The 21,940-nt window shown below is 49.5% G+C and overlaps 2 protein-coding genes across 3 annotated transcripts in view; one reads left to right on the top strand and one right to left on the bottom strand.

The window, feature by feature from the left end:
- Positions 1-14,365, bottom strand: part of Anp32a (acidic nuclear phosphoprotein 32 family member A) — a 38,037-nt gene extending 23,672 nt beyond the window's left edge. The window contains exon 1 of one of the 2 annotated variants that reach the window (XM_038321426.2): positions 14,152-14,365. In XM_038321426.2, the coding sequence (XP_038177354.1) occupies positions 14,152-14,205 (54 nt within the window). In that variant the 5' untranslated portion in view covers positions 14,206-14,365. Of the gene's footprint in view, positions 1-13,457; positions 13,583-14,151 lie in introns of those variants that run through there. The other variant, XM_038321425.2, reaches the window with a different exon arrangement.
- Positions 11,107-14,672, top strand: LOC119808892 (circumsporozoite protein-like). The gene is given in 6 exon segments (XM_038321427.1): positions 11,107-11,403; positions 11,406-11,464; positions 11,467-11,544; positions 11,547-11,742; positions 13,729-13,807; positions 14,236-14,672. Coding segments are annotated over 5 exon segments (603 nt in total). The 5' UTR covers positions 11,107-11,198; the 3' UTR covers positions 13,794-13,807; positions 14,236-14,672.
- Positions 14,673-21,940: the final 7,268 nt, after the last annotated feature.

Here is a 21,940-nt window from a genome sequence, read left to right as displayed (position 1 = left end):
ACTACTGTTTGCCATATGGGAAATGCCAGGCAAGCTGCATAAAACTGGTTAATGACATCACATACCAGCCAGGAGCTGCTCGCCACTGGGACATCCATACCCACAACCTCATGGTGCTAATGCAGTTAGGAAATACAGGTTTGTGAGCTGGTGCAGAGTCCCGCCTCCCGCCCCGTCCAAGATCTAACCTGATCAGGGTCTAAGGGTTACTGGTCAAGCTCTGGGACACATGGGAACTTGTCCTGTGCCACTCCTAAAAGTGGCCACTGGAGTAGAAAGTTACTGGATACTCCCAGGAAAAAAACATATACCCTGAACCCAGTATCCTTGTGGCTTAAGAGGACAGCCTGGAGCTGGAGAGATAGCTTAGAGGTTAAGAACACTGGCTTTTCTTCCAGAAGTTCTGAGTTCAATTCCCAGCAACCACATAGTAGCTCACAACCATCTATAATGAGATCTGGTGCCCTCTTCTGGCGTGCAGGCATATGTGCAGGCAGAACACTGAATATATGATCAATAAATCTTTTTTTTAAAAAAAAAAAAAACTTAAAACAACAACAACAACAACAAAAAACCATGGGCTGGAGAGATGGCTCAGCGGTTAAGAGCATTGCCTGTTCTTCCAAAGGTCCTGAGTTCAATTCCCAGCAACCACATGGTGGCTCACAACCATCTGTAATGGGGTCTGGTGCCCTCTTCTGGACTACAGGCATACATACAGACAGAATATTGTATACATAATAAAATAAATAAATACTAAAAAAAAAAAAAAAACAAAAACAAAAACAAAAAAAAACAGCCTGCATTCCAATCGGACTCCTGCCACCCCATCCCAAACAGCAACCCAGAGTGTTGCTCTAGAAACCTCCCCAGACTCATGGATGCACCCCGAAGAACAGATACACCAGCATTCACAAGACATGTCTGCAACAGAGCCACAAACTAGACGGTGTTCAGAGTGAAGCTGTTTGCCATGGCTGCAGGCCAGCCGCTGCAGAAGCTTCTCCAGCCTCCCAGAGCCAGCTGGGAAAGCCGGTACACTGACAGCCCCTTATCCTAGGCAATGCCCAATCCTCATGGCAAGGGAAGACCTCCAGTAGAGAAATGCCAGTTCCTGGTCCTGCATGTGGATGGGGCCCCTTCCCACAGGCAGTTGGGCAGGCGGCTGAGAAGCACCTCTGCACCAGCGAACCTCCTTGGTCCAGCTGTGGAGGAAATCACCCTGGACCCCGCACACCCTCAGTATGCTCCCTTGGCAAATGCACAACAAAGAACTGACCACACACTCCCATTAGGTACCACGGAAGTCCACTGGGGAGACATCCTGGATGCCACCTCGGCAGCGGCAGAGGGATCCCTCTCTCCAGTGGGTCCAGCAGGATCTCCTGGGAAAGGGGCCTCTGGGGAGCTGCATGAAAGATAAAGGATGAGAAGCCCACAACTCTGGAGAAGCAGAAGGGTTGGCACCCTGGGACAGCTGCTGTAGAAAGGCCAGCCAGGCAGTCTCATCCCCTAGAGTCCCAGACCGAGCAGAGCAGCCTGAAGCTCTGTGTCCGTATAGTCCCACCTCAACACAAGCCAGAGGCTCTTCCTTTTTCTCAGGTCTCCCATCTGCTTTTGGGCTAAGTGTGAGGTCCCTTCTGAGTAGTAGGGCTTCCACCTACCACACAGCAGACAATCAGCACAGCTCTCTTCGGTGTGGCTGGCTCCCTGAACAGTGCCTTCGCCCCTCGGGGAGAATCTAACCCTCGGGCTCTACCTTATCCACCTGGTGCAAACCATCATCATTCTTCTGGACGCAGACCCTAGAAAAAGGGTGTCATTGCCACTTTATGGCACTGGTAACTGAGGTGCAGAAGGGACCTGCCGACATCCTGAAGACACTGCCTCCTCCTTCATCTGATTGCTTGCACCCAGTGGCCCTGCTTTCCTACCGAAGACCTAATGACCCATTCATTCCTCTGGAACTAAGGAACGACCCCCAGTGCTGTGTGCACATTCATGTGGCTCAACATCTGATGTCTGAGGTCTTTCTTCCTCAATTGCACTCCATCTAGTTTTCTGAACAGGGTCTCTCGCTGAATCTGGAGCTCTCTCTCAGTGACTGGGCTAGGCCGGCCAGCCAATGAGCTCAGGGATTCTCCTGTTTCCACCAACCCCCAGCACTAGTATCATAGATAGGTACTACTATGCCCAGCTTTTTTATGGGTGCTGAGGATCTGACCCTTCTGCTTGCATGGCAGGCATTTCACCAACTGAGCCCAGGCCCCAGGTCCACCCTGGGTCATACTCTAGTAGCATCAGCCTTGTGGGACACAAGTACATAAATCCCATAAGAATGGTAGGCAGAATGTGAGCATGTTTAAATGTGGCATGAATGCACGGTGGGGGAGGGAGAGAGACACAGGCCAAGGAATAGGCCCTTGTATCTCAGCACATTAAAGCCTGGACCATTCTTTAGTTCTATTTTCCTCTTTGACTTCCATTAAACATGCATCTGCCCATCTGCTGGAAAGTTCTGCACCCTGCTTCAATGTGGCCACACCCAACTGTGCCTTCAAGTACCCCTTATCCCCTCGAGCTTTCTAAAAATACATGGACTTGAGTACCACCCAGAGACAGATTCAGCAGTTGGGGTAGAGCCTGGGAAGTTCCTCAGATACTCCCCTGGTAGTTCTGATACCCAGATGAGGCTACAATCTGAGTCACTAACCATATTCTTTCCTCCTGTCTGTCACTCAAGCTCCACCACAAGACACAGGCATCAGCACCCTCTGCAATCGAGTCCTCCCACACCTCTGCCCCACCCAAGACACCCAGGACATAGGGACAGAATGCAATTCAATAAGCTTGCTGTGCAAATGGCTTAGGAGAAGCCAGCCTTATTCTGGATGCCAGTGCTTTGGACATGGCTGACGGACAGGGAACATGACTGTGGGGGTCTTCTTTTCTTCAGAGCCACACCATGTTGGCCTTCTGCAAGGTCAAGGTGAGCTGGTTACAGAGTGTCCCTCCCCCAGATGTCTGATCCCTCTAAATTTATTAGAACAGACTCTTGCCTCTACCCTGCCAGTCCTCTTCCCCTTCACAATCCTGACTTTTGCAGAGAGGCAGCTGAATGGAGAAATCCGGGCCTGGACCCTGTGGCTGGCTGTAGAGTCAGAACGCGCGCGCACACACACACAAACACACACACACACACACACCAGCCATCTGAGCCTCATTCTTCCCTTCCATTGCCGACCTACCAGCCTGATGCAGATCCATCCTTTGTGATATTCTCAGACAAAGAAAAACAAGAGGAAATCACCCAGGTACCCACGGGCCCCAAGTTTTCGGTCCATGGGAATGAGATCTTCTCACCATGCCCACTCCTGGCTTCCCAGGCTATGTGCGGGGAAAACCCAGGGTACATCTCTTTATCTTCAGGGGTAGCAGAGTGCATCTGCACACAGACCTGATCGATGAAGCTGCCACACAGCAGTGGCCATTGGTGAGCTTGGTTGGTACCTTAGGCAGGCTGGCTTACTAGTGGAACTGTGACTGTCCCCCCCCATGCCCCCCCATGCCAGGGCTAGGAAAAGCATCACATAAACAGTGTTTGGCATGGTATGGGCACTTCTTTTATAGCCTGGACTTTTATAACCAAGTTAAAAATAAAGGAAGCAAGCCAGATGTGGTGGCACAAACCTTTAATCACAGCACTGAGATGGCAAAGGAAGGCAAATCTCTGAGAGTTCCAGGCCAGCCAGGACTACATAGTGAGACCCTGTCTTAAGAAAAAGAGAGAGAGAGAGAGAGAGAGAGAGAGAGAGGAGAGAGAGAGAGGGAGGGAGGGAGGGAGGGAGGGAGGGAGCATGCTGGAGAGATGGCTCAGTGGTTAAGAGGTTCCAGAAGACCGGGGTTCAATTCCCAGCACTGACGTGGCAGCTCACAGCTGTCTGTAACTCCAGTTCCAGGCAACCTGACACCATTACATCAATGCACATAAAATAACTTTAAAAAAGAAAAAAAAAAAGGGAAGGAAGGAAGAATATTTTGATGCTGATTCTTAACTGTCCAAGATAATCCACTTGGTTCAGGGAAGAAATATTACTACTTTGAATGTTTTTTAAGTATCTCCTTCATTTCTGTTCTCTGAGGTATTTAGTGCATGCTTCTAAGTAAACAGTCCATAATTAAAATACAGAAAAGTAGTTGGGTGCAGTGGCACACACCTAGGCTGAGGCAGGAGCATGATGAGTCTCTGAATTCAAGGCCTGCCATGGCAATGTAGCAAGGTCACCATGTCTCTGAAAAGGGGGAGGAGCGGGGTGCATGGTGGCATACATCTGTAACCCTAGCATTTCCAAAGCTGAGGCAGAAGAACCACAAACTGAGGGCTATCTTGGGCTACCACAGTGACAGCCTATCTCAAAAAATTAAAAATAAAAACAATGACTAGGTATGGTATCTATAATCTCATTACTTGGGAAGCTGAGGCAGGACAACTACCTCAAGTTCAAGGTTGGCTTGGGTTATATAGGAACCTGGAAGTTTCAGTACAAAGTCAGATAACCAAACAGCATCAGATGGTGAGAAACAAAAAAAACAAAACAGGAAGATAGGGATTCTAACATTTGGATTCTATCTTTTTAACTCCTAAAAGAAATCGAAGAACAAAAAAAAAAAAAAAAAAAAAAAAAAAAAAAAAAAACAACAACAACAAAAAAAAAAACTGGAAGCCCCACGCTGGGCTGAGAGATTGCACATCACCCGCCCTGAGACACCTCCATCAGAAACTCCCACAATCATCCGGGCTGCTAGCTCCAGTCTGCCAGACAGCTGGTGTTAAGAAGAAACCAGTCCATGTAAGTAGCATAGGGCCTTCACTCCAACACAAGGAGAATGCTTGCTTGCCAAGTGTGGGTACACTGCTGAGTTCTGGGAATACCCCAGGGTGAAGGAAACCCAGGTCCCTTAAAGCACACAGCACACTGGCTTTTCCCCAAGGGAAAGAGATGCTAATTAACGGGGCTAGGAATGTGCAATTACAAGGGAACATTCTTTGAAAGTTTTACAACAAAAGCATCCAACCTAGACCCTCCCCGGAAGGAAAGGGAGGAGAGAATCAGCAACTCTGTAGGGAGTGGTTTGGATTCGGACGGATGGGGAAAGGTGCTATTGAGGCCCAAGTGAGAGCAAAGAGCAGCTAGAAGACCAGCAGGGCTGAGCCACGTGGACCTTGCTGATCTTACTGAAGACTTTTTACAGTTTATCCGAATGGTGAATTTTACACGCCGGATGGCAAAAACTAAAACAAAACCCCCCTAAAACAAACAAACAAAAACAAGTAAAAAAAATAAAAAAAAAAACACCACACGGCGTCACCTGTGCTTTGATGAGATCGTTTTGGCTAAAATTGGAAGCCTAGCTTCAAAGAGACCAGAATTGTGTCGTGGGGAGGCCAAGGATAGAATAAGAAGACAGTTGCAAATAGGACATGTGGTGGGTGGAAAGAAGGGGTGGGCAATCGGGGTACAGAGGTTCCCTTTGGACTTGAGTGCAGGGTGCTGCTGGGACACCCAGGTGGCCTGTGGCTGTATCTGCAGGTATCAATCTGTGAGAAGATGTCTTAGGGAAGGAGCACAGACTAAAGGGGGCCCAGGTCCCACATTCAACTGAGTTAAACATGTTAGGAACTTGAGAAGTGGCCAAAAAACCATAGAGGGCATGTCCAGAAAGACATAATGATAAATCTCACAAAAGCCTAGGACTCCAAACACTGCAAGAGTCATGGGAGAAACAGAATGAGTGTTGACAGATTCCTCGGAGCTCTATCCCGGAAGCAGCTACTTAGAGAGGAGACAGGGATGGTAAATGCAGTTATAGTCATCTAGGAGACAGGGGACAGCAGCTGCGGAGGGGCGCAGCTCGGTAAGGGGTCTGCCTTTTTGTTTTGTTTGAGTCAAGTTCGACTGTGTAACCCAGGCTGACTGTGATCCTCCCGTCTCAGCCTCCAGATTGCTAGCGCTGTCCAGGCTCAGCTCTAAGACCAACCACAGAAACATCCTCAGCTAGAAAAGAATCTAGAGAGAGAGAGAAACCGAGAAAGATTGCGAGATGGCTCAGCGGCAAAATAAAGGTGACTGCTACCAACCCTGACGGGACAAGTTTACTTCCCAGGACCCACATGGCCGGAGGATAGAAGCAACTCCCCCAATTGTCCTTTGATCTCCCAAAGCATCACACACACACACACACACACACACACAGAGGGGGGGGGAGGGTTGAAGATACACATCACCCTCTACAGACACGATGGTGGGAAGGCAGTGAAGGGCTGAGGGCTGGGCTGCGGCTCTGCAATGCTGCAGCTGCTTCTGAACCTACAGTGGGTCCTAAGGTCTTCAGTGGCGCAGAACTGCTCCCTCTGGCAAGCTGGCACCTCCAAATTCTAACCGCTTTTTTTACACAAACATATACTACTTACTTTAATATAAGTCACTCCTCTCTCTCTCTCTCTCTCTCTCTCTCTCTCTCTCTCTCTCTCTTTCTCTCTCTCTCTCTCTCTCTCTCTCTCTCTCTCTCTCTCTGTGTGTGTGTGTGCAATGTGTCCAAGTGTGTGTACTCAGGGGACAATGACAGGTGACAGGTGCTGGTCCTTGAATTCCACCTGGTTTGAGCCAGGGTCTCTTGTTTTTCTGTTGCATAGAGCAAGCTTCCAGACAGTCTTGTCTGTTTCCAGCTCTCTAGAGCCCTGGATTACGGATACTCATGCCACACCTCCACACCCCCAGCTTTTGTGGGTCACAAGGACTTGAACTTAGGTCAAGGCAATGTGGCAATTGCGTTAGCACAGAGCCATCTTCCTACCCTCATTTTTCTTTTTTTCTTTTATTTATTTTTTTTTTGAAAAGTGACTGCCAGCTACCACATTCTAGCAAAGCAGCAGCAGTGTTTATGGTGTTTGAGACTGTTAGGTACTATGACAGCCTCAGTTTCGAGACTGCTAGACACTGAGGGGAGGGAAGGGACTTGCCCAAGCACTGGAAGTGACAGAGACAGGCACACACCAGGTACTCTTCTCTGAAACTTTCTGACCCAGTGGAAGCAAGTATGGGTGTCCTTCATAGCGTACAGCATAAAGAAGGTCTAACAACGCAGTAGCAAAGAGCACCGGCATAGCAAAGAACTCTGGCAGGCACCCATCTAGGGTAGGCACTTAGGCTAATGACTACTTTTACCATGAGGTTGTCTGTGGGGGTAGACAAGAGTAACCTGAGCAGTTGGGGACTAGTGGATCCGGCAGTGGGCTGCTATGACATTGAGAAAAAGCATAGTTGCCTCATTGCAGAGAAAATACATGGCTCTGACAGGCAGCTCTAGTGTCAAACCAAACCATAAAACAGTTAAAGGAATTTTAATATACAACTTTTAATTTTAAGCTAGCATATTTTCTTTCCAACGAATCAAAAGTGTTCGTGTTTTAAAAATATGTATATATGTATATACATACATATGTGCTGGGCAACAGTATGGATCATGTTACTCGTGGGTTCAAAAAGTCTGAATATCACTGAGCTAATTCAGCCTCCCCATGTTATTTATTTGGACAGGGTTTTATATATTATGTAGCACAGGCTAACCTTGAACTCGGTATGTAGTTAAGGATGGCCTTCAATTTCTGATTTTCCTACCTCCACCCCTGAAGTGCAGGAATGACATCTGGTTTATCCGGAAAATGGAACCTAGAGATCTGTCTATTCTAGCCAAGCACTCTAGCGAGTTACACACCCCCAGCCCTAAACAACACCCCTTCATTTTAGAAGGTGAGAAGACAAAAGTCAAACAACTTGTCCAACTCAAGTTAATGACAAAGCTGAGCAGAGCATTCGAGTCTAAGGGTTTTCAATAATCTCCTCACTAAACCAGACTCTCAAAATGCAAATCCCTCTGGGAGAGGGGCAGGGACTATAATCCACACCAGAGTAAGTAATCACTAGAGTGGAGTTATCTTTTAAACCCGCTGCCTGGAGCCAGTTTGGTTAAAAAAAAAAATGGTAGTGTGTGTGTGGGGGAGAGGGAGCATGGAGCTAAAACATAATCAGTTTGAATCCCCCCAGCACTTTCCCCTCCCCCACCGTGCTGTGGGGTATGACAGAGGACAGGACAGAATGAAGACACTACTATCATCCGGGCAATTGCCTCCATACAAGAAGGCTGTTTCTATGTCTGGGAAGGTAGATGAAGGCCACACTGCTTTGCTCATGTAGCTTCAACCAATTTTATTACATGAGATGTTCTGAATAATTACCTCTGCTCCAGTCAGAAGCCCTTTCTCTCACCCAAACACACTGGCTGTTCAGTACTTGTTGTATAACTACACTCCACTGTAATATAAGACTCATGTCAAGTTCGTGGCTCTCTGCCTGTCTATAGGAAGCAAGTGCTGGGCAGTGGTGGAGAGCAGGTCCTAGGAGATAAACAGTCCCGAAGTGAATGTCTCCAAGTCAGAATTCAGGCCGGAATGCTGGACCAAGTTCATTCCACCAGACCCCAATCACAGACACACAGCAAAGAGCTCTGGGCTCCGAAGGAAGAGGGGTGCGCAGTTGATGTAAACACCTCCCAGCTCTGCAGTGTGGCGAGTCAGCACTGAGTCAGGGGCCTTTCCCATACTCTAAGTAGGAAGAAGGGTGGCTATCTGTACAAGTCCCAAGTAAGTCACCTTGAGAGGCTGTCCCTAGTCAAGGGAGGGGACAGGGTCTGAAAGGACTGTGGGGGAACTTCAGTCCACTTTCCAGGTAGTAAACTTCACCAAGAAAGAAAATTGAGAATACAACACAGGTGCTTTTATGACAAAAGGATACAGATATCCCTGTAATTCTTTTATTGATCAAGTTCAAAACATAATGGGTACATTTTTTTTCTCCTGGTAATACAGGTCTGTTAAAGTGACAAGAGTAATCTGTAGGGACGAGGACTCAAAGGCTAGTGTCCCAAATAAAACCCCTCAGTGTTTATACATACAAATTGTCTGCAACTCATGTGGCAGAAAGACACAAGCCACTTAGCTGCAGTAAACTTATACCCAGGGGGAGGAGCCCAGGAATCTGCATTTTATCAGCTTCCCTGGTGATCTGGTAATATAGGTCACATTTGGGCAGAACCACACAAACCTCTGTTCTCTACTGTCCACACAGATGGCCTCGGAGGTTGACTTCGAGCCCTAGGTGATCCATCCTCACAGCAGGGAGCTTGTCTCTTCTGCTTTGCCCATCCCCAAGGAACTGCAGGCAGGGTTAGGTGCCAAGTTCTAGGCAGTATTATCAGCAACTACACCCCAACACTAAGGACCTGCCTATTCTGCCCAGTTTTGTTCTTTCTGTAGAAAAGACCAATAAAAACAGGAAATGTCTTATACCTAAGACCCCAAATAACCACTGGCTAAGAACGGCTCCTGCTTGTTTTCTCATTACCCCATAAGTTCAACCTGACATCTAAGAGGCCAGCTTCATGTGGCTCTAAAACAATGTATGTTCATTAATATGCGAAACCAAGGTAAGGCTTCCCCTTAAAATGCCTACTCACCCACCCTGCCTGCGTCTGTCCCACCTAAAGCTAACAGGAAGCCATGCTTTGTTTCAGTGTCCAACAAACCCCAAGCCACCCTCTTGCTAATAAGGTGGCATAACTCCAAGCCCTTCCCTATGGTGCTTTACATACAACTAGTAATGGGGCTTCAACGCAATACAGAAGCTGAATACAGCCAATGAGTTAGAATCCTGGTTCTGCACTGTCTGTGACCTGGAGCTCTGCCTCGACTTCCTTACATTTAATATAGGAATAACGACAGTACCTAACATAGTGCCCTTGTGAGGATAAATGAACAGATGTGTGTAATCCACTTAGCAACATGCCAGACACAGTAAGAGGCTATGTAAGCATCCGCTATTATTGTTGGAGTTGTTAGTTATTCTAAAGCTCCAGGACGCCACCAGTTATCCCTCACCACTCCCCTGCATCAGAGACTACGAAACACCTGCTCAGGGTCAAATCAAGCCCATTTTGTTACTTACTGAGAAAGCAGCACTGACTGCGTCTTACAGGACACATGTGCAAAGCTTTGGAGGTAAACTGAGGTAATCTGTCCCAGACCACAGATTAGCACCCAACCTCCATGTAGCTGGTGAACTCGAAGCCAGGTCTGTGTGGTTTCAGGAGCCGGCCTCACCATGGCTTCAGAGTCAAAACAAGCAGCAGCGGCTGCCAGTCACAGGCTCAACTGATCACCACCACACCAAGGTCTCACTCAGTTCTCTGCCCCTGAATCCCTGCTTGGCTTGCATAAATTGGAACAAATACCGGGCCACTTGAACCCAATTAGGCAGTAAGTCAGCCTGGAAAAAAAAAAAAAAAAAAAAGCATGCAATACATTCCAGAGGTCAAAGTAGACGCTGGCTCGGATGGCAGCCTATGCCGGACACTTCCACGGAAGTTAGTCTCTGCATGCAGACACCAGCCTACAGTCAGGGAGGTGCCTACCACACGCTTGAGTCCCATATCCAGACCAGCATTGGGAACAAATTGCCTGAGTCTTAAGTCAACACAAAAAGACAGTTTACTTTTTTTTTTTTTTAAAGGAAAGTCCTATTTCTCTTTCGGTTTAGGGTAACGGTTACTACGTAGTTAGCTACCTTCCCCGCCAAAACAAAAAGGCGGGTGGGAGAGGGCCAAGGATAAATAGCGAGAGCTCCCCCAGCCTGCAGGGTGCTGCGACACCCACCTGAAACTCGACCAACCTTTCTAGAGCCCGGCCCCGGAGGGCGTTTCCCCAGCGCATCCCGACAACTCGTTCCTCACGGGTAGGAGGCCGACGCCCTCAACTTCGGTTAGGGACACTAGACTGACAAGCCAGAGCCCCTCCCGTCCTCCAGTTTCACCCTCACCCCCCATCACCACCCTATCATTTCCGCCGAAGGCGCAAACACCAGGGCGACCGCTCCGTCTTCAAGGCCACCTTTCACTACGTGCAGATCGCGATCGCAGCGGGAGCCACGGCGGAAAACCGAGCTGGGGGGGGGGGGGGGAGAAGGCAGGGAGTCGAGGTGGGAGGGCGGGGGCGCTTGCTAAGGAGACAGTCACCTTCTCAGGGCTTGCAATAGCTTTGGGATCCTCAGATCCCGGGCGTGGGGCCGGAGCCCCCATAAGACCTAATGCAAAAGTGGGGTGGGGTGTCCCTGGGGCCAGCTCCCCCAGAAGCCACCTCGCTGGAGGACAGCCGTCGGGACGATGGCGCAAGCCTCTCACCCCCCCCCCCCCCAGCGACAACAGCCACGGTGACAAAATGGCAGCTCGGCGCCCGACAGGCGAGCCACCGGCACAGCGCCGGGGACGGCTGCCCCTGCACCCCGAGAATGGCAGGCACCCTGGGGCTGGGTCTCACGCCGGCCTAGCACTGCAAATGGCGAGGACAGACAGTGGCCCGCAGGTCCGAGAGGGTCGAGGGCCCCCGGCCCGCCGCGCCCTCTCCAGACCGGATCCCCAGGCCCGCGCCGCCGCGCCGCCGGGCTTCTGCTGCGCCTGTGCGCGCCCGGGTCCCCTCCAGTGGGCACCAGGGTCCCCGCCGAGCCGGGTTCGTGGCCTCCGTGGGGGAGGGGCGGGCCGCCGGCGCCCCGGGAAACATGGCTGCTCGTCCTAGTTCGGCGGCGTCGCGGCCACCAGTCCCCGAGATGCGACTTGGGAGAGAGGTTGCAGAAGGTGGGTGCGTGGGGGGGGGGGGAGGGGGACTCTGGGGAGGGAGGCTCCCAAGTACGATCTGTTTTCCAAAAACGTTTATTTGAGAAAGCAAAAAAACCAGAAAAACAACAACAAAAAAGCCAGTTCCTCCTCCCCCACCCCTTTTGTCCCTCTTTCGAGAGCTTTCTGCCCTCCCCTCCCCCATGCGCAGCAAGTGCCCCCTCCCCCGCCACCCGCGCGCCCCACCCCGCCAGGAGCCCCGGGGCCGGCGAGTGGGCCACGGACTCGCGACGAGGGGGCGAAGCGTGAGAAATCGCGCCCTGCCCAGAGCGCCCGCCCCTCCCCCAGCGCACACACTCGGGGAAGTTTAAAGAGCCGGTTCGACCCGCTTTCCGTTTCACTCCAGGTTGGCTAGTACTGTGGATCGCTCGGTCCGGCCCAGCGCTTATGCGCACCTACTCGCCGCGACCCCGAAGCCCCCCAACTATGTACAGGGGTCTTCCGGAAAGTACGCGGGAAGCCCGTGTCCGGCCCCTTCCCCCCAGCACCACACCCAGCCCCCTCCACCCTGGGGATCGGGCACCGGGACTGGGTCAGGACGCCACCGGCCAAGCCCAGCAGCCCCGCTGCAAGTCCTGCTGCTAGCGGCGCCCCCTTCTCCCCGCCCTGCGCGCCATAAGGCTGTAGCACGTCTCCAGTGCACAGCTGCGTGAGGATGGGCGGACGGCAGAAAGGAGCTTGTTTTCAAAAGTCTTACTCAGGTTTGGAGGGAGGAACTAGGAGAAAAGAGGAAGCGAGGCCTGCCTTTGTCAGGATTCGAGGGGCCAAGTGGCTGGGGGACGACAGGTCAGTGCAACGTGCTGCGCGAGCCCCCAACTCGCCCGACCCCTCGGACGCCCAGGCTGAACCTGGGATTTTCCAGCCCGCGAGCCCCTTCTCCCCACGATCGGGCTTTGAGGAGAAGCCGGCCAGGATTTCCACCCCAGACCCTAGGGTCTCTCGGATGGGCCAACTCGCAGACAACACGAGTGTGTGAAAGCGAGAGGGAGACAAAAATAAACAGTAGCGTTCGAGTCACCCACCCACCTTCACTTCCCCTAGCAGTGGGCTCGCGCCCAGCCTGCTTGTTCCCACCGGTGTAAGTTTCCTCCTGCCATACTCCCGCCGCTGCCCAATCCATAACGGCGACGGCCAGACGAACTGCCCATCCCAGAGCTGCGTGCCAGTCGTGCCTGCAAGAATGTAGACCCGACCGGTCCCCACAGCAGCACCAGCTCTGGGCACCTCGGGTCCTGATAAAGTTTCCCGTGCTCATTTATTAGCCAGGCGCCGAATGGCTGCCAGGGAGCCCACCCCGGGAGAAGCAGGGACCCGGAGGTGGGGTAGCTAGTGCCGATAGGGCATCAGGGTGCCAAGGTTGGCATCTGGGGAGAGAACCGGGGGGTCGGGGGCTCACCGGGACGCAGACTACGGGCAACTTACACTAGCGATCGCTCGTGGTTGGGGAGGCGTGAGGATTATCTGAGTATTTGCACACTCCACAATCCCTCCCCCTCTTTCTAAGGTACCCCCCTCCCATCTTCCGCGAGGAAGAAGGGAGAAAAGACAGCATCTGGCCCAAAGGTGGGGTGGAAAGAGTGAGAGAGAAAGGAGAAGGAAGGCAGGCAGAGAAAGGGAGGGAGGGAGAGAAAGGGCGCGTTCACGAACACGACAAAGTTACAAATATGGCTCCCCACCTCTCGCCTCATCCCCGCAGAGAAACGAAGACGCGCTTTAAACTCGAGCCATCTCCCAACTCCGCAGCAGCCGGGTCCCCACGCGCTCTCCCCGGGGGCCTCGGGCCACATTGATCAGAAACTAAACCGGACTCGCGAATCCCAAAACTTATTGTGTGCGAGAAGGAGCGAGCGAAAGAGAGACGGCAAAGGGAGGGGGCAGGCGCGGGAGGGGGCGGAAAGGGGGGTACGTTTCTAAAATATAACACCCCCTTTTTGTTGTTTAATCCAGGAGGCAGCCCATCTTCTCCTCCCCTCGATCATCTTTTCCATCCAGACGCGAGTCGTGGGAGCTGAGAGCTCGGACGAGGGTGAGATCGCAGCGTTCCCTCCGACCCGAACGCGTGCGCCCCGCCGGCCCCCCGTTGGGTGCACACTCGCACGCACACCCTCGCACCCATAGCCGCACACGCGGGAGCACACGCACAGGTAGTCAGTCACACACCAAGGGCAGCGGCGGCTGTGGCCGGAATATGCTCCGATAGCATTGCAAACCCCCCCATCCAACCTTGCAATTCATTTGCAGTTCGACCCCAAACCCTACACCTCCCCGGAGCACCCCTCCATAAAAAAGTGCCTTCCCCCCAAACACACACGCACACATAACACAAAGTAGGAGAATGGACCGACAGAGATATTTTTGGCAAATGCTCACATCAGAGGGCGTCCTGTTCCGCAGCTCTAAATGAATCCGTTTGTCCATATCCATCTCTCGCGCTCTCTCTCTCTCTCTCTGCAGAGGATCCTGCGCCAGCGGAATTCAATCAATAAACCCCGAACCCACGGCCGCGCGTTTTAGGACTTTGAAGGCTCAACCAGCTCCGCTCGGTGCTCGAGCCCCCAGCACCCGCGGCGCACACTAACCTGATCACTGTGGAGGCGGGATTTGCAGCTCCAGCGTGGAGCGGCGGCAGCACGAGCCAATCGAGTGGCGAGGCTTCGGATGCCAGCCAATGGTGGTGGTGGCGGCGGGGGGCAGGGTCCAATGGGCGGCCTGTGCAGCGGGCCAGGGAGGCTCAGCCATTTGGCTGTGGTGCTGGAGACGGACCCCTTTAGATACCCGGGCGACCGAGGAGAAGCGCGGCTGCAGCTTGGTGGCTGCGCGCGGGGGGCGGGAGGGAAGGCAGGGCAGGTGCGTGGACCTGAAGGTTCGTGGCCGGGGGCGGGGCCGCAGGTGCGTGGACGCGGGAGGGGCGGGGTCCTTGCGGGGACATCCTCTGGGTACTTGGCGGGAGGACGAGGCCTGGGGCGCGCGGGCGCAGGGCAGGCCCAGAGAGGGCGCGCATTCTGGGGGCGCCCGAAGGACAGATCACACCCCGGGCTGCCCACTTGGTGCATCCCTTCGGACTGGGTCTACTCCCATTCCCGCAATTAAATAAGCAAATCTAAGCGCATGATGTTCCCATCTACCGAGGAGCGAGGGCGGAATCTCGACCCAGAGGCTTGGCATTCTGATGCCCTGCCAGGGCAGCCTTAACAGAAGCGATTCCCCGAGAGCCACCGGAGATCTTGTGTAGGGCAATAAATGAATGAAAAGGCCGCGGGTGCAGAACTGTATAGAATATTAAAAAATGCAAAAGGAAGGTGCTAGTAATTGCCGATTCTCAAAGCCGAGCATAATTTACGGGCTTTATAGGTTTTGTTGAGAGAGTGTTTGCTCATTTCAGTCTAATTGTCCACTAAAGTCGTTTGGTTAGATCTGAGTTGCCAAGGAGTCGCTAACTGGAGCACTTTTCCAGGTCTTTCGGTTGCTTTGGGTTTTGCTTTTGTTCGACCACGTTACGTTTTTAAGAGACCTTAAAAGCCCTGGTTCTCTCTGGGTTACCGCTTCTTATGGGCAACCCTGGGACCTCAGGCACTGTGTGGATATCTGTGGCTGTGGACAAATGACGGGGATGACTGTCAACAGGGACCCATGTTTAACTTCATCCACACAACTGTATCGCGGTGTCCGTTTCCCTTCGTCTACACTCTTCCGCAAACAGCCCAAGGTAGTTTTGTGTTTTTGGATACATTGGAACTGAGCATTTTGTTCAGTAAGTTCTTTTAGATCAAATAATGATTTTGAAGGCCGATAAATGTTCATTTTGAGTAACTGAGAGTACAATTAAAAACCTGTCATCTAGGTGAATACGGCATGATTTCTTTGTTCATTTAACATTTCTTATCCTTAGATTCGGTTAATTTTTACGAGGCTGTGTAACTGGGATTTTTCAGTTGTTATCGGTTCCTTTTTAAAACACGGGATTCAGATTACCTCTTTGCCATTGAATCAGTTGGTATTTCTGGATATGATAGTTAATGTTTCTAAAGCAATAGCTTTTCATCACAAATATATTAAGAGGTTGTGTTTGGCAGAATCTGTATAGCCAGGAGTCTTGAAGTTCCTGTTCTTTGGGGTAGTGAATGCTCGTTTGCTACTTAGACACTGAACCTTAGTTGAGGTCTCTGCTAACAGTGGTATTGTGGGAGAGTCCTTTCCTCAGGACTAACTCCTTCAAAAGTGCCCCCATTCTACCTCTGCTAAGCAAAAGCAACTAACTCGCGTTACAGGGACAGAAGAGAACTACCGTGGGATCCTACCCTCACCCCCACATACATACCCTTAATGGAGAATATCCAGAAACAAAATTATGAAAAGGCAGGCGTTTCATGTGATCCGAGGAGAAACCGGACTACTACAGACTAAATGAGAGTAGAAAAGAAAATGGTGACCTCATCACTGAAAGTATTAAATATAACTTATTTTTGGAGCACCTTGCCTTTCCAAATTTTGAATAACAGCTTTTGTATATAGTGTCACAAAACTGAAAGATGACTTTTGCTGGATGTCAGTCAGTATAGAAGCTCAAATATCAAAAGCACTTTGAGTATTGCCCTCTTGCTACTATATGTTGAAGGAAGTAAGTTCCTCTTGCTTGTAGTTTATCTAAGAAGGTTTTAATAGGACTTTAGTGGTTTCATTAGGAAGCAGGAAGACAACTCAGCCATTTGCCCTGTAAGACTTGGGTATATATACACACATGTGAATGTATGTAATTATTATTTACAGGGTTATTATAGTTTTATTGTGCATTATAGTAGTAGCAGTACTCCAGATCCATCTGCATTTCAGGAAGGTGGAAAGGAAGCCCCACCTTGAGGAATTTTGGAGGAACTTTTCTGTGGACAGGGAACAGGTGCCATTCCTCCTTAGAGACTGAGCCTATAGCAGGCGTTAGGTGATTAGGCACAGGCAGTCTGTGACAGGGTTTGATTCCTGCTGAGAATCTAAAGAGAGGCAAATCAAGTTTTGAGCCCTTACAGAAAGGGGTGGCCTTCAAATAAGAAGGGCACCTTCCTCCAAGGAAGTCACCAAGGACTCCAAGCAGCCTCTTCTCAGAGATAAGAGCAATGGGTGTCCCTGACCCCCTGCTTTTTGAAATGTTTTTTGTTTTTGTTTGTTTTGGTTTCTGAGACAGGGTTTCACTGTGTAGCCCTGGCTATCCTTTGGAACTCACTCTGAGCCCAGACTAGCTTCGAAACCAGAGATCTGCCTGCCTCTGCCTCCTGCATGCGCCACCCCAGCCCAACTGACAGTTTTATTTTGACTTGTGTGCATCTGTATGTGTGACTATGTGTGCACATGAGTGCAGTCTCCCAAGAAGGCTGGAAGAGCACATTGGATCCCCCTGGAGTTGGAGTTACAGGTGCCTGTGAACTGACATTAGGTGCTGGGCCATGTACTTAGATCCTCCTCAAGAGCAACAAGTGCTCTTACCTGCTGAGCCACTTCTCCAGCCTCCTTAGCACTTCTGCCATGTTGAGAAGCCGTGTTTTGGAAATACCCACACCGTTGCTGCTGATGTTCTTAGCTCATTAGTCCTTGTTCAGTCTCTGAAGGAGATCCTTTGGTTTTTATGAGCCAATTGTGTATGTGCGCAGCTAAACGTCTTCAGCCTGAAGCATCTAGACTGGAACCTGGCCCTAGAGCTCCTCTGCTTACACCAAGCTCTGCTGCTTGGAATGCAGACAATGACATGGAAAGGCCCCAGCTTCTCTGCGTGCTCTTCTGTCCTTACACATAAACAGCTTTTAGAAACATAGACTGTTCTTTGGAAACCCATGGTAACAATGTGAAGATGTCTGCATTTTGATCTGAATAGCAACAAAATGTTGAGGTTCAAGATCTCAAAAGTCACTCATAATTCTCCATTGCTTAATGAAGTATTGGGTTTTAAAAGTGTTTATTAAGTTTATTTTTGTGCCTTGAGGGGGTCATGTGCTGCTTCACGTGCCTGGAGAACAAAGGGAGACTTTTAGGAGTCTGCTCTACCTTGTCGGACTAAGGAATCGAAGTCAGGTCATCAGACTTGGCACCTTTACCCAATGAGCCACCTGGCTAACCTGGGTGACTTATTAAAAAAAAAAATGCCTTAATGATTGAATAGTTACCTTGTTAATGAGTTGGTCATAAAGAAAAAAACAGTGTTAACCAAAAGTAACAAACTAGCTATGGTGACTCATACCTGCCTTTAATAGTGGCAGAACTCTGGAAGCAAATCACCATGAGTTTGAACCCTGTTCCAATAAGTCAGGCATGATAGCCTATGCCTGTAGTCCCAGCACGGAAATAAGAGGTTCAGGAGTTCAAGGTCATCCTCTGCTGCTTAGCAAGTTTGACGCCAGCCTGGGGTACCTGATCCTATATTACAAATTAAGTAGGACTTGAGAGATGGCTCAGCAATTTAGAGCACTGGCTGCTCTTCCAGGGGACTTGGATTCAGTTCCCAGCAGCCATGTGGCAGTTCACAACTGTCTAAAATACCAGTTCCAGGGGATCTGATGCCTTCTGGCCTCCAAGGGCATCAGGCACACACATGGTGCACAAACATATATCCATGCAAAACACCCATACGTATAAAAAGTTTTAAATAAAATAAAATATGATTTTTTTTTTTTAAAAAAAGTAAGACTGAAGAGATGACTCAACATTTAGAGCAGCTGGTGCTCTTGCAGAGAACCTGGGTTAGATTCCCAGCATCTATGTGGTGGCTCACAACCATTTGTGACTCCAGTTCCAGGGGATCCATTCTCATCTCTGTTCACACCAGGCACATATATACATGCAGACAAAACACCTACATGTATAAATAGAAAAAAAGTGAGTGGGTTTGGTGATGCACACCTATAATCCCAGTACTCCGGAGATATGACCAGGAGTTCAGGGTCCTCTTTGCCTCCCTAATGGGCTTGAGGCTAGTCTGGACTACATGAAACTCGCAGGAAAACAATAGTAAGAAAGACAATGGAGGGGCTGGAGAGATGGCCGGGTGGCTAAGAGCACTTGTTGCTCTTACAAAGGACTGGATTTGGTTCCCAGCACCCACTTGGTGATCCACAACCATCTATATATAATTCTTAAGCACTCACGTGGTACACGCTCCTACATGTAAAACCTGGGGAAAAAAAAGACAATGGAATGTGACGTCACTGAACAATACTGTGACTAAAGGCAATTCAGATGAAGAATATAGAAAAATCAATGTTGAATGCATAAATTGAGTTTTAGCCAATATAGGACTGAAACTCACCTCTAATGCAAAAAAAAAAAGTATTAAAATACATTATGAGCTGACTATGGTGGTGCACACCTTTAATCCCAGCACTTAGGCTGAGGCAAGCAAATTTCTGAGTTCGAGGCCAGCCTAGTCCACATAGTGAATTCCAGACCTTGTCTCAGTAATAAAAAGAAATATATTAATACAGAAGGGATCCAGATTGAACTTTATAAGAGCTCTTGGCCCATTTTTATTTGCAAGTGCTCTTCATTAGCATCCATAGCTTATCTGCTTCCCCGGATTCTCTGCTTTCTAAAGGCAGTTACCATTTGAGCTTACAAATACTCAAATGTACACTCCCCTGCTCTCTTGTAGTCAAAAGTCAACTGAATGCGCTGGGATGAATTATTAAGTTTGTTCTATCTTTTCAGTTGAAATGTTGAGCCATCCTGGAAGAGTGTTACAAATGCTTTACACACTCCGGATGCTTGTAACTTGAATATAAAGTTTTCTTTTTAAATATCTACTTTTGTGTGGGGGTATCAGAGGACAGCCCACAGGAGTCAGGTCTCTCTTCTACCGTGGCTCCTGGGGTAGAACTCAGATCATCAAACTTGGTGGCAAGTGCTTCTACCCACTGAGCTGTCTCCACAACCAGAGTAGAGAATTGGTGAAATCATTTGCATGTGACCACATGTGATGACCCTGTTAGGACTTTGAGGACTCCTGCCCAGCAGAAGGGCACATGCTTGCCGCTAGACTGGCTAATTGTTCCAAATGCATATTATACACCTCTCTTGTTTGAGAGTCATGTCACTTGCACGTGTATTTATTTAAAGACAAACTTAGCAAGTGTGGCAAATGCATCTCACTCAGAGTGAGGGAATCTTTGTGTCTGGGTCAGCGTGGAGCAGCGCTGCTGCAGCTAAAGCTCCCAAGCACGCATGGTTGGGAAATGTGTGCGACAAGATGCGGGACCAGCACGTGTATCTGCTGTCGAGGCACTTTCAGAACGGCTACAGGAAACCAGACAAACAAAAAAGGAATGTCCTGTCTCCAGAGTAAAGGTCGGGGAGGGTCACGCAGAACCAGCTGGTCTTCTTGTTTCGCCGTGCCTGCTGATGGATGACCTTGAGGTTCAGATCCCACCACCACGCCCCTAGCCTCTGTGGAAGTGTAGTACCCACCTAGCTCACAGATCCGTGTTCCTACTGGAAAGGGACCTCATTACATATTTAGGATGGTCATGAAGCAGAGTTAAAATCTGAAATCTTAATGTTCTTCTGAGCCCTTCTTTCCTAGCCCAGAGTAAACAATGCATCACAGCTGCTGGCAAGCAGCACTGACAAGAAACTTAAGACTTTGCAAGAAAGCATCTCCAGTCCAGATAGTTGACCTTAAGTTAGGATTTACTCCGAAAGGGTAATCTAAAGATAAGAATAATCCACCTACTGCACTTCATGCATGACTGCAGAAAGCTCTAGATATTGAGTGGTAGGGATAATAAGTTCCAGTCGGTGGCTGTAAACTGGAGTCCAGACTCAGGTGCAGACCCAAGCTGCAGGGTGTGGTGAGCTCTTCAGTGAAAGTCTCTGGAAGAAGGTAAGTGGTCATGGCAGGATGTAGACACCGTAAAGACCATTTGGAGGAGAACAGAAAATGCTGATGGCAGAGTTCATGCAAAACTGACAGACACGTTGACAATACGTATTCCTGGGGCAAAAGGTAATTGAGTTTGTGCTTGTAGAAGAGGTCTGGGCACTGGCTGGAACTGGTGCTGCAGGCCTATACTCTTGGTTTCTTGGGAGGCTAAGGCAGGAGAATAGACTCAAGGTTTGCCTGGGTTTTGGGGTGGGCTCAAGAAATCTAGAGATATGAATCGGTGGTATAGTACTTGTCTGCCAAGCATGAGACCCAGAGTTTGACCCCCACATTGAAAAATAAATCAGGGGCTGGAGAGATGGATCAGTGGTTGTGAGTACTGACTACTCTTCCAGAGGACCTGGGTTCAATTCCCAGCACCCATGCGGCAGCTCACAACTGTAACTCCAGTCACAGGGGATCTGACACCCTCATGCAGACATACGTGCAGGCGAAACACCAGAGCATGTAAAATACAAAATAGATCATTAGAAAAGAACAACTGAATTGTATTTAAAAAAAAAAAAGAAAAAAGGGGCTGGAGAGATGGCTTAGATGTTAAGAGCATTACCTGCTCTTCCAAAGGTCCTGAGTTCAATTCCCAGCAGCCACATGGTGGCTCATAACCATCTGTAATGGGGTCTGGTGCCCTCTTCTGGCCTGCAGGCATACACACAGACAGAATGTTGTATACATAATAAATAAATATTTTTTAAAAATAAAAGGAAAAGAGAAAAATAATATCAATGCTGAAATATACCCTCTCATATACCATTTCAAAACAGTTATAAAGTGCTTTCCAGCTGGAAAAAGCACACACATGCACGACAAAAACTAAATGATAAATGAGATTTTTTTTGTTTAAAGTTAAGAAAAGTGGTGTCAGAATTTAGTACTTTTCTACTTGTTAAAGTGTGGCTGTGCTCATTAATTTTTGTTGCTGTGATAAACATCGTGACCAGACCGACTTACAGATCGAAGTTTATTTGGACTTTCTGTTCTAGAGACGAAGTCCTTAATGGCAGGAGAGGCATGACTGCAGGTGGGTCAGGGCAGGCAGCTGAGGGATCACATCTAAACCACACACAGGAAGCAGGCAGCAGAGCTGGAAGTTGGGTGAGGCTATAAATTCTCAAAGCCTGCCCTCAGTGACACACTTTCTCAGCAAGGTTCCATGTCCTAAGGCTCCCTAACAGCACCACCAGCTGGAGACCAAACCTGTGGGACATTTGTCGCCTGAATGGTGTTCTTTGTCAGTGCCAA

The sequence above is a fragment of the Arvicola amphibius genome, chromosome 3, assembly GCF_903992535.2.
Source record: "Arvicola amphibius chromosome 3, mArvAmp1.2, whole genome shotgun sequence".
Taxonomy (NCBI): Eukaryota; Metazoa; Chordata; class Mammalia; order Rodentia; family Cricetidae; genus Arvicola; species Arvicola amphibius.
Note: the sequence above shows the minus strand (reverse complement) of the source record. Positions and strands in the feature narration are given on the sequence as shown.